This window comes from Pseudophryne corroboree, chromosome 3 (assembly GCF_028390025.1).
Source record: "Pseudophryne corroboree isolate aPseCor3 chromosome 3, aPseCor3.hap2, whole genome shotgun sequence".
In the NCBI taxonomy this organism is placed as follows: Eukaryota; Metazoa; Chordata; class Amphibia; order Anura; family Myobatrachidae; genus Pseudophryne; species Pseudophryne corroboree.
The window spans coordinates 120,941,454-120,955,319 of record NC_086446.1 but is presented as its reverse complement, the minus strand read 5'-3'; the positions used below and the strand labels follow the sequence as shown (position 1 = coordinate 120,955,319).

Here is a 13,866-nt window from a genome sequence, read left to right as displayed (position 1 = left end):
ATGAGTTTTATGGTAAGAACTTACCTTTGTTAAAACTCTTTCTGCGAGGTACACTGGGCTCCACAAGGATATACATAGGGGTGTAGAGTAGGATCTTGATCCGAGGCACCAACAGGCTGAAAAGCTTTGACTGTTCCCAGAATGCACAGCGCCGCCTCCTCTATAACCCCGCCTCCCTGCAGAGGAGCTCAGTTTTTATTTAACCAGCCCAATGCAGTAGCAGGAAAAGAGACGACAACGGTTAGTAGCCCCATACACCACACTCTCACGACAGGAGAAGTGTCAGCGGCTAATGCCATACCAACCCAAAGAAGCTAAGTGCGTCAGGGAGGGCGCCTTGTAGAGCCCAGTGTACCTCGCAGAAAAAGTTTTAACAAAGGTAAGTTCTTACCATAAAACTCGTTTTCTGCTGCGGGGTACACTGGGCTCCACAAGGATAGACATAGGGGATGTCCTAAAGCAGTTCCTTATGGTAGGGGACGTACTGTAGCGGGCACAAGAACCCTGCGTCCAAAGGAAGCATCCTGGGAAGCGGCAGTATCGAAGGCATAGAACCTTATGAACATGTTCACAGATGACCACGTAGCCGCCTTGCACAATTGTTCAAGGGTCGCACCACGGCGGGCCGCCCAAGAAGGTCCCACAGACCGAGTAGAATGGGCCGTAATGTGAGCAGGAGCCAAGAGGTCAGCCCTCACATAAGCATGTGCAATCACCATTCTTATCCATCTGGCCAAAGTTTGCTTGTGAGCAGGCCAGCCCCGTTTGTGAAATCCAAACAGCACAAAGAGAGAATCAGATTTCCTAATAGAAGCAGTTCTCTTCACATAGATACGGAGAGCCCGTACCACATCCAAAGACCTCTCTTTGGAAGACAGATCAGGAGAAACAAGTGCCGGAACCACAATCTCCTGGTTAAGGTGGAACGAAGAAACCACCTTAGGTAAGTATCCGGGACGAGATCTAAGAACCGCCCGGTCACAGTGAAATATCAGATAAGGGGAACTACAGGACAAGGCACCCAAATCCGACACTCTTCTAGCTGAGGCAATAGCCAGCAGAAACACCACCTTAAGGGAAAGCCACTTAAGATCGGCTGAACCAAGAGGTTCAAACGGAGACTCTTGTAACGCCTCCAAAACCACCGACAAGTCCCAAGGAGCCACAGGCGGGACATAGGGAGGTTGGATACGCAACACACCCTGAGTAAAGTTATGCACATCAGGTAAGGTCGCAATTTTTCTCTGAAACCACACCGACAAGGCAGATATTTGAACCTTGAGGGAGGCCAGACGCAGGCCTAAGTCCAGGCCCTGCTGAAGAAAAGCCAACAACTTGGCTATACTAAACTTGGAAGCGTCATAATCGTTAGATGCGCACCAAACAAAGTAAGAATGCCAGACCCTATAGCAAATCCGAGCCGAAGCCGGTTTCCGGGCCCGCAACATAGTTTGAATGACCGCCTCAGAAAACCCTTTAGCCCTTAAGACGGAAGCTTCAAGAGCCACGCCGTCAAAGACAGCCGGGCTAGGTCCTGGTAAACACAGGGGCCCTGAACGAGGAGGTCTGGACGTTGTGGAAGTAGAATTGGACGCTCTGACGATAGGCCTTGCAGGTCTGAGAACCAGTGCCGTCTGGGCCACACCAGAGCTATAAGAAGCAGAATTGCTTTTTCTTGCTTGAACTTCCGAATTACCCTGGGCAGGAGTGACACCGGAGGGAATACGTACGGCAGCAGAAACCTCCACGACACCACCAGCGCATCCACGAATGCTGCTTGAGGATCCCTTGTCCTTGCTCCGAAGACCGGAACCGTGTGATTGTGTCGAGACGCCATCAGATCTACGTCTGGAAGGCCCCACTTTTCCACAAGGAGTTGAAACACTTCTGGATGGAGGCCCCACTGCGGCATGTACGTCGTGACGACTGAGAAAGTCCGCTTCCCAATTCAGGACTCCCGGAATGAATATTGCCGATATGGCCGGTAGATGGCGTTCCGCCCAATGTAGAATCCGTGAGACTTCCTTCATTGCCAAACGGCTTTGAGTGCCACCTTGATGATTTATGTAAGCCACTGTTGTGGCATTGTCCAACTGTACTTGAACAGGACGGTTCTGAATTAAATGCTGAGCCAGGTTCAATGCATTGAAGACCGCCCGCAACTCCAGAATGTTGATTGAGAGTAATGACTCCTCCTTGGTCCACCGATCCTGAAGGGAGTGTTGCTCCAGCACTGCTCCCCAACCTCTGAGACTGGCATCTGTCGTCAACAGGACCCAGTCGGATATCCAGAAGGGACGGCCCCTGCACAATCGTTGGTCCTGGAGCCACCAGTGCAGCGACAGACGGACCTCCGGAGTCAATGAGATCATGTGAGACCTGATCCGGTGAGGCAGGCCATCCCACTTGGCTAGAATTAGCCTCTGGAGGGGGCGAGAATGGAATTGAGCATACTCCACCATGTCGAATGCTGAGACCATGAGGCCCAGCATCTGCATCGCCGAATGTATCGACACTTGCGGACGAGAAAGGAAGCAACGAATCCTGTCCTGAAGCTTCAGGACTTTCTCCTGAGACAAGAACAACCTCTGGTTGTGAGTGTCCAATAGCGCTCCCAGGTGCACCATGCTCTGAGCAGGGACCAGGGAGGATTTCTTCCAGTTGATGAGCCATCCGTGGGCTTGTAGAATCCGGACCGTCATATCCAGATGACGTAGGAGAAGTTCTGGGGAATTTGCCAGGATTAACAAGTCGTCCAGATACGGCAGTATCCTGACCCCTTGACGGCGGAGTACCACCGTCATCACCACCATGACCTTGGTGAAGACTCGCAGAGCCATAGTTAAATCAAAAGGTAACACCCGAAACTGGTAATGGAGGTTGCCAATCGCAAACCTCAGGTATTTCTGATGTGATGCTGCTATAGGAATATGCTGGTAAGCATCCTGTATATCCAGGGAGACCATGTAGTCCCCAGGTTCCAAGGCCAGAACTATAGAGCGAAGGGTTTCCATCCAGAACTTGGAAACCTTCACAAACCTGTTCAATGCCTTGAGGTTGAGAATGGGCCGGGAGGACCCGTTCGGTTTCGGGACTAGAAACAGCGGAGAATAGTACCCCCGGTGCCTCTGCGCAAGAGGCACCTGTACTACGACTCCTGTATCCAGGAGGGTCTGTACCACCGAATGTAGAGTGTTTGCCTTTGTCTGGTCCAACGGGACGTCTGTCCGGCAAAATCGATGAGGGGGTTGGTGTTTGAAGGCTATGGCGTAACCTCGAGTGACGACTTCCCGTACCCAGGCATCTGAAGTGGTCTTCAACCATTCCTGGGTATACCCTAGAAGCTGGCCCCCCACCCTGGGATCCCCCAGGGGGAGGCCCGCCCCGTCTTGCGGCAGGCTTATCGGTTTTGGAAGCTGGCTGACCCAGGCGCTTTTGGGCTTTGGCTTACCAGGTTTGGAAGTGCGGGTCTGCTTGTTGTACGCCTGACCAGTGGTCGAAGTGGAAATTTTGAAGTGGGGGTATGCAAAAGTCAAGGATGTAATTATGCGCGCGCCTTTGGCACGCGTTCCAGAAAAGGGGGTGTGGTCATCCAAAAGGGGGCGTGATCGCCCAAAAGGGGCGTGCCCCGTGTAGTAGAACCCCTTATACTATCTAGTACTGGTGCCCCTTTCACATTATAGCACACTGAATGAGCTGAAATTCACATTATAGCACATTGAATGAGCCGAAATTCACATTGTAGCACACTGAATGAGCCGAAATTCACCTTGAGCCAAAATTCACCTTGTAGCACACTGAATGAGCCGAAATTCACATTGTAGCACACTGAATGAGCCGAAATTCACATTGTAGCACACTGAATAAGTGTGGCTGTGGACTACCCATTCTTGTGGACACTGAAGGACGTTGCATAACATCTCGAGGACTTGGCGAATTCAAATTCCGGTATTGAGGCCGTCGTTACCACTTGGAAATCATCTGTGGATGTCCGTGAGCTTCTGTGCTGTGTTCCTGTGTGCAGAGCCGGCCTTAGGCATAGGCAAACTAGGCAAATGCCTAGGGCATTTGGTATGCTTAGGGGCACCAGCAGCTTCTGCTGATTAAAATGATATGCAGCATGCCTATATTCGGTGTGTGACTGCGGCTGTATCTGCATACGAAATGCTACATTACAGTGATTTCCAGGAATACACTGCAATGTAACATTTTGTATGCAGATACAGCCTCAGTCACACATAGAATATAGGCATGCTGCATATTATTTTAATCAGCAGAAGCTGCTTGTGCATCCTAGCCACATAGTAATGCAAATAAGATGCATTTTCATAAACAAAAGGCGCCAGACGTAAGCAGAGCTGCCAGATGACTCATGCCAGGCATCTCCTGCAGAACTAGTGGCGGTACTAGGGGGCACCAGCAAAAAAGGTTGCCTAGGGCATCATATTGGTTAGGGCCGGCTCTGCCTGTGTGCCATTGGGTCCTTTTTATGTGATTTTAATTATTTGTTTCTGTAAGTGCGATTTGTATTAAAAACACCAGCTTTGTTTTTACCACTGCACTATTATCGTTTCTCTTTTTGTGGCTCCTTCACCTCTGCCATCAAGCACTGGTCTGGAACACAATTATTTTTACAGAATTACTGTGATTTGGAAATAAACGAACTTTCAAGTTTACCTCTGTGAACAACCTGGGAAAAAGGAGTCGGATTGCTATATCAAGCTTAGTATACATTTTTGTGACTCTGTTTTAATAAGGTGAAGGGTACACATGTCTCAAGCAGTTGTGCGCGGGCTTTGAACACACTATCTTTCCATTGTTTACACTGAATGAGCCGAAATTCACATTGTAGCACACTGAATGAGCCGGAATTCACATTATAGCACAATGAATGAGCCGAAATTCACCTTGTAGCACACGGAATGAGCCGAAATTCACATTGTAGCACACTGAATGAGCCGAAATTCACATTGTAGCACACTGAATGAGCCGAAATTCACCTTGTAGCACACTGAATAAGACGAAATTCACCTTGTAGCACACGGTATGAGACGAAATTCACCTTGTAGCACACTGAATGAGCCGAAATTCACCTTGTAGCACACTGAATGAGCCGAAATTCACATTGTAGCACACTGAATGAGCTGAAATTGTGACAGCAGGGACAGCCAGAGTGACGACAGGGAGAGAGACAGTGACGACAGGGAGAGAGACAGTGACGACAGGGAGTGTGACGACGAAGAGACAGTGACGACAGGGGGAGAGACAGGGGGAGAGAGTGATGACAGGGAGAGAGTGACGGCAGTGACGACAGGGAGAGTGACGACAAGGAGAGTGATGACAGGGAGAGACTGACGACAGGGAGAGACAGGGGGAGAGAGAGAGATGACAGGGAGAGAGAGAGACGACAGGGAGAGAGAGACGGCAGGGAGAGAGAGAGACGGCAGGGAGAGAGTGATGAAAGGGAGAGAGTGACGACAGTGACGACAGGGAGAGAGTGACGACAGTGACGACAGGGAGAGAGTGACGACAGTGACGACAGGGAGAGAGTGACAACAGGGAGAGAGTGACGACAGGGAGAGAGTGACGACAGGGAGAGAGTGACGAGAGTGACGACAGGGAGAGAGTGACAACAGGAGAGAGAGTGATGACAGTGACGACGGAGAGTGACGACAGGGAGAGTGAAGACAGTGACGACAGGGAGAGTGATGACAGGGAGAGTGACGACAGGGAGAGTGAGTGACGACAGAGAGAGAGAGTGACGACAGGGAGAGAGTGACGACAGTGACGACAGGGAGAGTGACAACAGTGACGACAGGCAGAGTGACGACAGTGACGACAAGGAGAGTGACGACAGGGAGAGACAGTGACGACAGGGACAGTGACGACAGGGACAGCAGGGAGAGAGGTGACAGCAGGGGAACATTACCTTATTTGTTGCTGGCAGCAGTGAACTGGCACCGGGCGGCTGGTGAGCGGGGTCGGCGGCCGGCTGGTGAGCGACGTGCGCGGGCGGCTGGCAGTGGTGAGCGGCTGTGAGCTTATACAGCGCTCTACATAGCCGCCGGCCGTCGCGCAGGGACGTGGAGCACCATGTGCAGCAGGATGCCACTTCCCTCGCCTCCTGCTTCACTTTCATGGGCTCATTTCCGGGTCAGTGGAAGAAGTGGCGGTATACCATACCGCCGTATACCGCCCCACTTCGACCACTGCGCCTGACCTTTTGCTTTACCTGAAGGACGAAAGGGGCGAAAGGATGTACCTTTAGCCTTTGACACAGAAGGAGTGGTACTTGGCAGACAGGCAGTTTTGGCAGTAGCCAAGTCAGCCACTATCTTATTTAAGTCCTCCCCAAACAGAATATCTCCCTTGAAAGGGAGTATCTCCAGGGTTTTTCTAGAGTCCAGATCCATAGACCAGGATCTCAGCCACAATATCCAGTGAGCCAGGACTGACGTAGTAGAGGCCTTGGCTGCTAGGATACCGGCATCAGAAGCCGCCTCTTTAATATAGCGAGAAGCTGTGACAATATATGACAAGCATTGTCTAGCACGGTCAGAAGAGATTTCAGCTTCTAACGCCAAGGCCCATGCTTCAATAGCCTCTGCAGCCCATGTTGCTGCAATAGTGGGCCTTTGTGCAGCACCCGTGAGGGTGTAAATCGCTTTCAGACAACCCTCCACACGTTTATCCGTAGGCTCTTTTAGAGACGTGATGGTAGTGACAGGTAGAGCTGAGGAAATCACCATCCTAGCCACATGTGAGTCTACTGGAGGAGGCGTTTCCCAATTATTAGACAGCTCTTGTGCGAGGGGGTAGCGAGCCAGCATCTTCTTTTGAGGCACAAACTTCTTACCCGGGTTTTTCCAGGGTTCCTGACGTATATCCACTAGGTGGTCAGAGTGAGGTAAAACTTGTTTAACCACCTTATGACGCTTGAACCTATCTGGTTTCTTAGGAGGGACGGATGGCTCGGGATCATCCGTAATCTGTAAAATCAACTTAATAGCCTCCAAAAGATCAGGAACATCCACATGTGAACTACCCTCCCCATCAGCAGTATCTGTGTCAGAATCTGTGGGGTCAGTGTAAGTGCCGTCTTCATCAGACGAGGTGTCAGTGACGGCAGTGGATTGTGAGGAGATAAGAGCTCGCTTAGAGGACCCCTTGGGCTTGGGCGAGCGAGGGTCAGACATTTTAGTAGTCAGGGACTGGTTCAACTTCTTCAATTGAGCAGATAAGTTGTCCCGGCATAGGGGGTCCCATAGGGGGTGTTAGTTTATTAACTAGCGTATGTAGAAGCGTGGAAAAAGCGCCCCACGGTGGGTCATTATGTACCTCCGTTGCCACAGTCCCACTGGGGGGCAAGGTGCCCCCAGAACCAGAGCCCACAGCTGCTATATTCTCCTCATAGGGATCTGTGGCTTCACAACACTGGCAGTGTGTTCAGCCCCAGAACTGTTACCCTCAGAAGCAGACATGATGTAACTTGCAGTATCAGGTAACACAGCACAATTGGCAGCAGCACAATACCTCTTACCCAAACCCCTGCGCAGTGTAGTCGGCACTAGCAGAGATAAAGGAGAGATATGGTGACTAAAATTACAGAGAAAAATACGTATTAAAGTATATCTTTGTGAAAATCCTATATAAATATAAAACCTGACGCACCAAGCCCCCTCAGGTTATAGAATATAGGGATAGCAAGTTGAGTGAGACACACGAAATGGACACCACTCAGCGAGCTTATGCACACACAGGTAGTCACAGTTTGTACAATGCAGAGGTTATTACTAACAATAATACTGCACTGGACTAGCTTATATATAGCTATGTAGTCAATAGATATAACATTGCACAGTAAGAACTGGATGTATATCACAGGGTAATTGTACTAGAAAACCCTGACTAAATGCACTCTTTCTTAAATAACACTGTCTAAAAGGCAGGTACAATACTTAAGTGTCATGTAAAGTCACAGCACTGACAACCAGGCGGCTTTACACAGGAGGATTTGCCCAAGCAGTCCCAGGAACAGTGAAGCTGAGAGAAATGGCGCCCAGACACTGACAGGGAGTGAGGGAGAGACAGATATGCAGCTCTGGGGTGGGAACATTTGAGGGAAATGGCGCCCTGGGGCTGGGGGAGGGGCTTTAGGTCTAAGCCTTATCCCCCTGCTGGCAAACCTACCGGGTACTGTGGGCTACTATTAAAATGGTTTAGAGAGAAAACCTGACCTGCGCCCATGCCCTGGTGATCTAGTGGGATCGCCTGTACTGCCACAGTGTCCACCGCCAACACGTGCGGCCCGCCTCCCACTGACCGCGCCGGATCACGACCTCCCGAAGCGTGGCAAAGCGATCCCGGAGAGCCCCCGTCGTGTGTGCCTGACAGGGCCGGTTCTAAGACTTGTGGCGCCCCGGGCAAAACATGGGGGCGTGGCTTCAATTGGGGGCGTGGTCACGACGCTGCAAGAAAAAAAAAAAAAGTATACTTACCATCCCCGTTCCTGATCCAGACCCCCTCCGCCGGCAGCGCCGCACTTCTCCTCTCTTCGATCTATGGGAGAGACGTAATTACGTCTCTCCCATAGAACAGCATAGACACTAGAGGTCAATTATGACCCCTAGTGTCTGTGCCACTATGCTGTGCAGTGCGCAATGACGTCATCGCGCATCGCACAGCAAAGGTCCTCTACACGAAGGGAAACTAGACCGTAGCGTCTAGTTTCCCTTCATGGAGAGGACCTTTGCTGTGCGGTGCGCGATGACGTCATCGCGCACCGCACAACTAAGGTCCTCTCAATGAAGGGAAACTAGACGCTACGCGTCTGGTTCCCTTCAAAGCGGGGGGGCACAGCAGGGCACTGCGGGGGGCACAGTGGCGGATCTTGCCCTGGTGCGGCGCCCTCCGGAAGGCGGCGCCCCGGGCAAAAGTACCGCTTGCCCGTGGCAAGAACCGCCACTGGTGCCTGACCATGAAGAAAACCGGAGCCTCCTGCTGTAGTTACCCGGCAACCAGGGCTCGGGAGTGTACAGCGCCGCTGGGGAGAGCTGGAGCTGCAGCAGTGAATGTCTCTGACATTTACACACCGCTGCTGCCCTTGTAGTCTTCACTTTTTCTTCAAAAAAGCTCTTCTTAGGGCTGCCTGGAGCAGCCCCTCTGTTATGTGCCTGCTATCTGCGGCACCAACTACAAAACTGAGCTCCTGTGCAGGGAGGCGGGGTTATAGAGGAGGCCAGATGAATTAGAATGGTGATTGCACATGCTTATGTGAGGGCTGGCCTCTCGGCTCCTGCTCACATTACGGCCCATTCAACTCGGTCTGTGGGACCTTCTTGGGCGGCTCGCCGTGGTGCGACCCTTGAACAATTGTGCAAGGCAGCTACGTGGTCATCTGTGAACACGTTCATAAGGTTCTATGCCTTCGATACTGCCGCTTCCCAGGATGCTTCCTTTGGACGCAGGGTTCTTGTGCCCGCTACAGTGCGTCCCCTCCCATAAGGAACTGCTTTAGGACATCCCCTATGTCTATCCTTGTGGAGCCCAGTGTACCCCGCAGCAGAAAACGAGTTTTATGGTAAGAGCTTACCTTTGTTAAAACTTTTCCTGCGAGGTACACTGGGCTCCTCAAGGCGCCCACCCTGACGCACTTAGCTTCTTTGGGTTGGTATGGCATTAGCCGCTGACACTTCTCCTGTCGTGAGAGTGTGGTGTATGAGGCTACTAACCATTGTCGTCTCTTTTCCTGCTACTGCATTGGGCTGGTTAACTAAAAACTGAGCTCCTCTGCAGGGAGGCGGGGTTATAGAGGAGGCGGCGCTGTGCATTCTGGGAACAGTCAAAGCTTTTCAGCCTGTTGGTGCAGCAGAAGTATCTGTTGCTTTGAAGGTCCCAATGAGCACAGTGGCCTCCACATGGAAGAAGTTTGGAACCACGAGGACTCGTCCTAGAGCTGGCTAGCTGTCTAAACTGAGCGATCAGGGAAGAAGGGCACTAGTCAGGGAGGTGACCAAGAACCTGATGGTCACTCTGTCAGAGCTACAGCATTATTCTGTGGAGAGAGGAGAACCTTCCAATAGGACAACCATCTCTGCAGCAATCCACCAATCAGGCCTGTATGGTAGAGTGGCCAGACGGAAGCCACTCCTTAGTAAAAAGCACATGGCAGCCTGCCTGGAGTTTGTGAAAATGCACCTGAAGAACTCTCAGACCATGAGAAACAAAATTCTCTGGTCTGATGAGACACAGATTGATCTCTTTGGCGTGAATGCCAGGCGTCATGTTTGGAGGAAACCAGACACCGCTCACCACCAGGCCAATATCATCCCTAAAGTGAAGCAAGGTGGTGGCAGCATCATGCTGTGGGCATGTTTTTTAGCGGCAGGATCTGTGAGACAAGTCAGGATAGAGGGAAAGATAAATGCAGCAATGTACAGAGACACCCTGGATGAAAACCTGCTCCAGAGCGCTCTAGACCTCAGACTGGGGCGACGGTTCTTCTTACAGCAGGATAACGACCCTAAGCACAAAGTCAAGATATCAAAGGAGTGGCTTCAGGACAACTCTATGAATGTCCTTGAGTGGCCCAGCCAAAGCCCAGACTTGAATCCGATTGAACATCTCTGGAGACATCTGAAAATGGCTGTGCACCGACGCTTCCCATCCAACCTGATGGAGCTTGAGAGGTGCTGCAAAGAGGAATGGGCGAAACTGCCCAAAGATAGGTGTGCCAAGCTTGTGGCATCATTTTCAAAAAGACTCGAAGCTGTAATTGCTGTCAAAGGTGCATCAACAAAGTATTGAGCAAAGGCTGTGAATACTTATGTACATGTGATTTCTTAGTTTTTTATTTGTAATAAATTTGCTAAATTCTCATAAACACTTTTTTTACGAAGTCATTATGGGGTATTGGAGGTCATTCTGAGTTGATCGCTAGCTGCCATTGTTCGCAGCGCAGCGATCAGGCTAAAAAACAGCATTTCTGCGCATGCGTATGCCCCGGGTAGAAAGCCCATTGTGGTTATGCACAAGTTCTAGCGAAGTTTTCAGTCGCACTGACAGCCGCAAGAAGATTGACAGAAAGGGGGCGTTTCTGGGTGTGTCTTGCTGTATAGAACTAGGGTGTGTGAGATTGCTCAATACATTCTGCGCTCACTGTTGCCCAGAACAGGCTTACACTTTAATGCAGCAAAACAAACAACACTTTTATGTCTCAATAGTAAATAATTTATTAGTTCTTATAGTATTTTCATCAGGTATTAATACATAATCATAAATATAGGTATAATATCAAGAAACTACATCAATATCTTACCGAATATTGTAGCGTCACTTGAGCACTCTGGATCGGGGAATCTCAAGACGATCGTCTCAAGGGGAAATTCGGTATTCACACGCAGCACGTCTGCTAGCGTCTCAGGTGGATTCCGAAATTCCCCTAACATTCCCCGTCCTTTATACAAAACTAAAAACACAATCTATCCATATGTGGGTACATTCCGGGGTTCTGAAACATCTTATCTAACTGAAAATAACAACATGAGTCCTTGTCTAAACTGAAAATAACAACATGAGTCCTTGTCTATAACAACATGAGTCCTTGTCTATTCTAAGAATCCTTCTTCTAGAACATCTTGTTTCATGAGACAAACACCCTTGCTATTCTCTTGTCATTATGTGGCATAGTTACTGCGGCACAAAATGGAAGTCAGTCAGAAAACCCCACTCTCACCCTTTCATATCACACTCGTATCACAGGGTGTCAACTGACCGTTTTCAAGGAGGGTTTGCAAAAACGCAGGCGTGGCTGGGCGTTCGCTGGGCGGGTGTATGACGTCAAATCCGGACACGAATAGGCTGAAGTGATCGCAAGCGCTGAGTAGGTTCAGAGCTACTCAGAAACTGCACAAATAGTTTTTGCAGAGCTCGGCTGCACATGCGTTCGCACTTCTGCTAAGCTTAAATACACTCCCCAGTGGGCGGCGGCATGGCATTTGCATGGCTGCTAAAACTAGCCAGCGAGAGATCCACTCAGAATGACCCCCATTGTGTGTAGAGTTTTGAGGGAAAAAATTTATTTATTCAATTTTGGAATAAGGCTGTAACATAACAAAATGTGAAAAAGTGAAGCGCTGTGAATACTTTCCAGATGCACTGTACTATAACCTCAATGTCATCCAGATATGGCCAAACCCAGGGCCGGCTCCAGGCATGTTCGACTGGAGCGGCCGCGCGGGGCGCCACTCTTTTAGGGCGCCGCACGCTGCAGCCGCCATATTCCTGCCTGGAGCCAGCCTTCAAACTGTGTGTGTGTGCGCGCAGCGCGGCGCCGGCGTCTGACGTTAGACGCCGGCGCCGCGCAGCGCAGACAGAATCGTTCATCCGTCCAGCCGCCCGCCCGCCTGCCTGCCTGCCTGGGCCCACAGCAGTACTCCCCCTCCCGGCTCCCAGCACCGCAGTCCGCAGTGACAATGCCATGTAAGTTAAAATCTGCACTGTGGGGGCATTATATATCTGGCACTGTGGGGGCATTATGTTTATTCATGTGGGGGCATATCTGCACTGTGGGGGCATTATATATCTGGCACTGTGGGGGCATATCTGCACTGTGGGGGCATTATATATCTGGCACTGTGGGGGCATATCTGCACTGTGGGGGCATTATATATCTGGCACTGTGGGGGCATAGCTGCACTGTGGGGGCATTGATTCTTGCACTGTGGGGGCATATCTGCACTGTGGGGGCATTATATATCTGGCACTGTGGGGGCATATCTGCACTGTGGGGGCATTATATATCTGGCACTGTGGGGGCATAGCTGCACTGTGGGGGCATTGTTTCTTGCACTGTGGGGGCATATCTGCACTGTGGGGGCATTATATATCTGGCACTGTGGGGGCATATCTGCACTGTGGGGGCATTATATATCTGGCACTGTGGGGGCATATCTGCACTGTGGGGGCATTATATATCTGGCACTGTGGGGGCATAGCTGCACTGTGGGGGCATTATGTTTCTTGCACTGTGGGGGCATATCTGCACTGTGGGGGCATTATGTATCTGGCACTGTGGGGGCATATCTGCACTGTGGGGGCATTATATATCTGGCACTGTGGGGGCATAGCTGCACTGTGGGGGCATTATGTTTCTGGCACTGTGGGGGCATATCTGCACTGTGGGGGCATTATGTATCTGGCACTGTGGGGGCATATCTGCACTGTGGGGGCATTATATATCTGGCACTGTGGGGGCATATCTGCACTGTGGGGGCATTATATATCTGGCACTGTGGGGGCATAGCTGCACTGTGGGGGCATTATGTTTCTGGCACTGTGGGGGCATATCTGCACTGTGGGGGCATTATGTATATGGCACTGTGGGGGCATATCTGGCACTGGGGGCATTAATGTATCTGACACTGTGGGGGGCAATAATGCATCTGGCACTGTGTGGGCACTTATGCATCTGGCAATATGTGGGCATTTATGTATCTGGCACTGGGGGGATTTATGTATCTGGCCCTGTGGTGGCATATCTGGCACTGTGCGGGCATTTTTATATATGGCACAGTGGGGACATATCTGGCACTGTGTGGGCATTTTTATATCTGGCACTGTGTGGGCACTTATGTATCTGGCACTGCGGGGGCATCATGTATCTGGCACTGTGGGGGGCATATCTGCACTGTGGAGGCACTTATGTATCTGGCACTTTGGGGGCATTTATGTATCTGAACTGTGGGTGCATATCTGGCACTGTGTGGCCATTTATGTAGCTGGCACTGCTGGGGGGCATGTCACGTGTAGCTGGCACTGCTGGGGGGCATGTCATGTAGTGTTCCCGCTAGGCGTCTGTGGCTAGGC

General features: G+C 50.8%; 1 protein-coding gene and 1 long non-coding RNA gene across 3 annotated transcripts in view; one reads left to right on the top strand and one right to left on the bottom strand.

The window, feature by feature from the left end:
* Nucleotides 1-11,511, bottom strand: part of LOC135054937 (uncharacterized) — a 72,180-nt gene extending 60,669 nt beyond the window's left edge. For both annotated transcript variants that reach the window (XR_010243599.1, XM_063958430.1), the window contains exon 1: nt 11,318-11,511. Coding sequence is in view for 1 of the 2 variants with exons in the window: in XM_063958430.1 (XP_063814500.1) it covers nt 11,318-11,447 (130 nt within the window). In the remaining variant the exon portion in view is untranslated. The remainder of the gene's footprint in view (nt 1-11,317) is intronic.
* The window catches only part of LOC135054939 (uncharacterized), a 299,005-nt gene that overhangs the window by 26,746 nt on the left and 258,393 nt on the right, over nt 1-13,866 (top strand). The gene's annotated exons all lie outside the window — the stretch shown is intronic.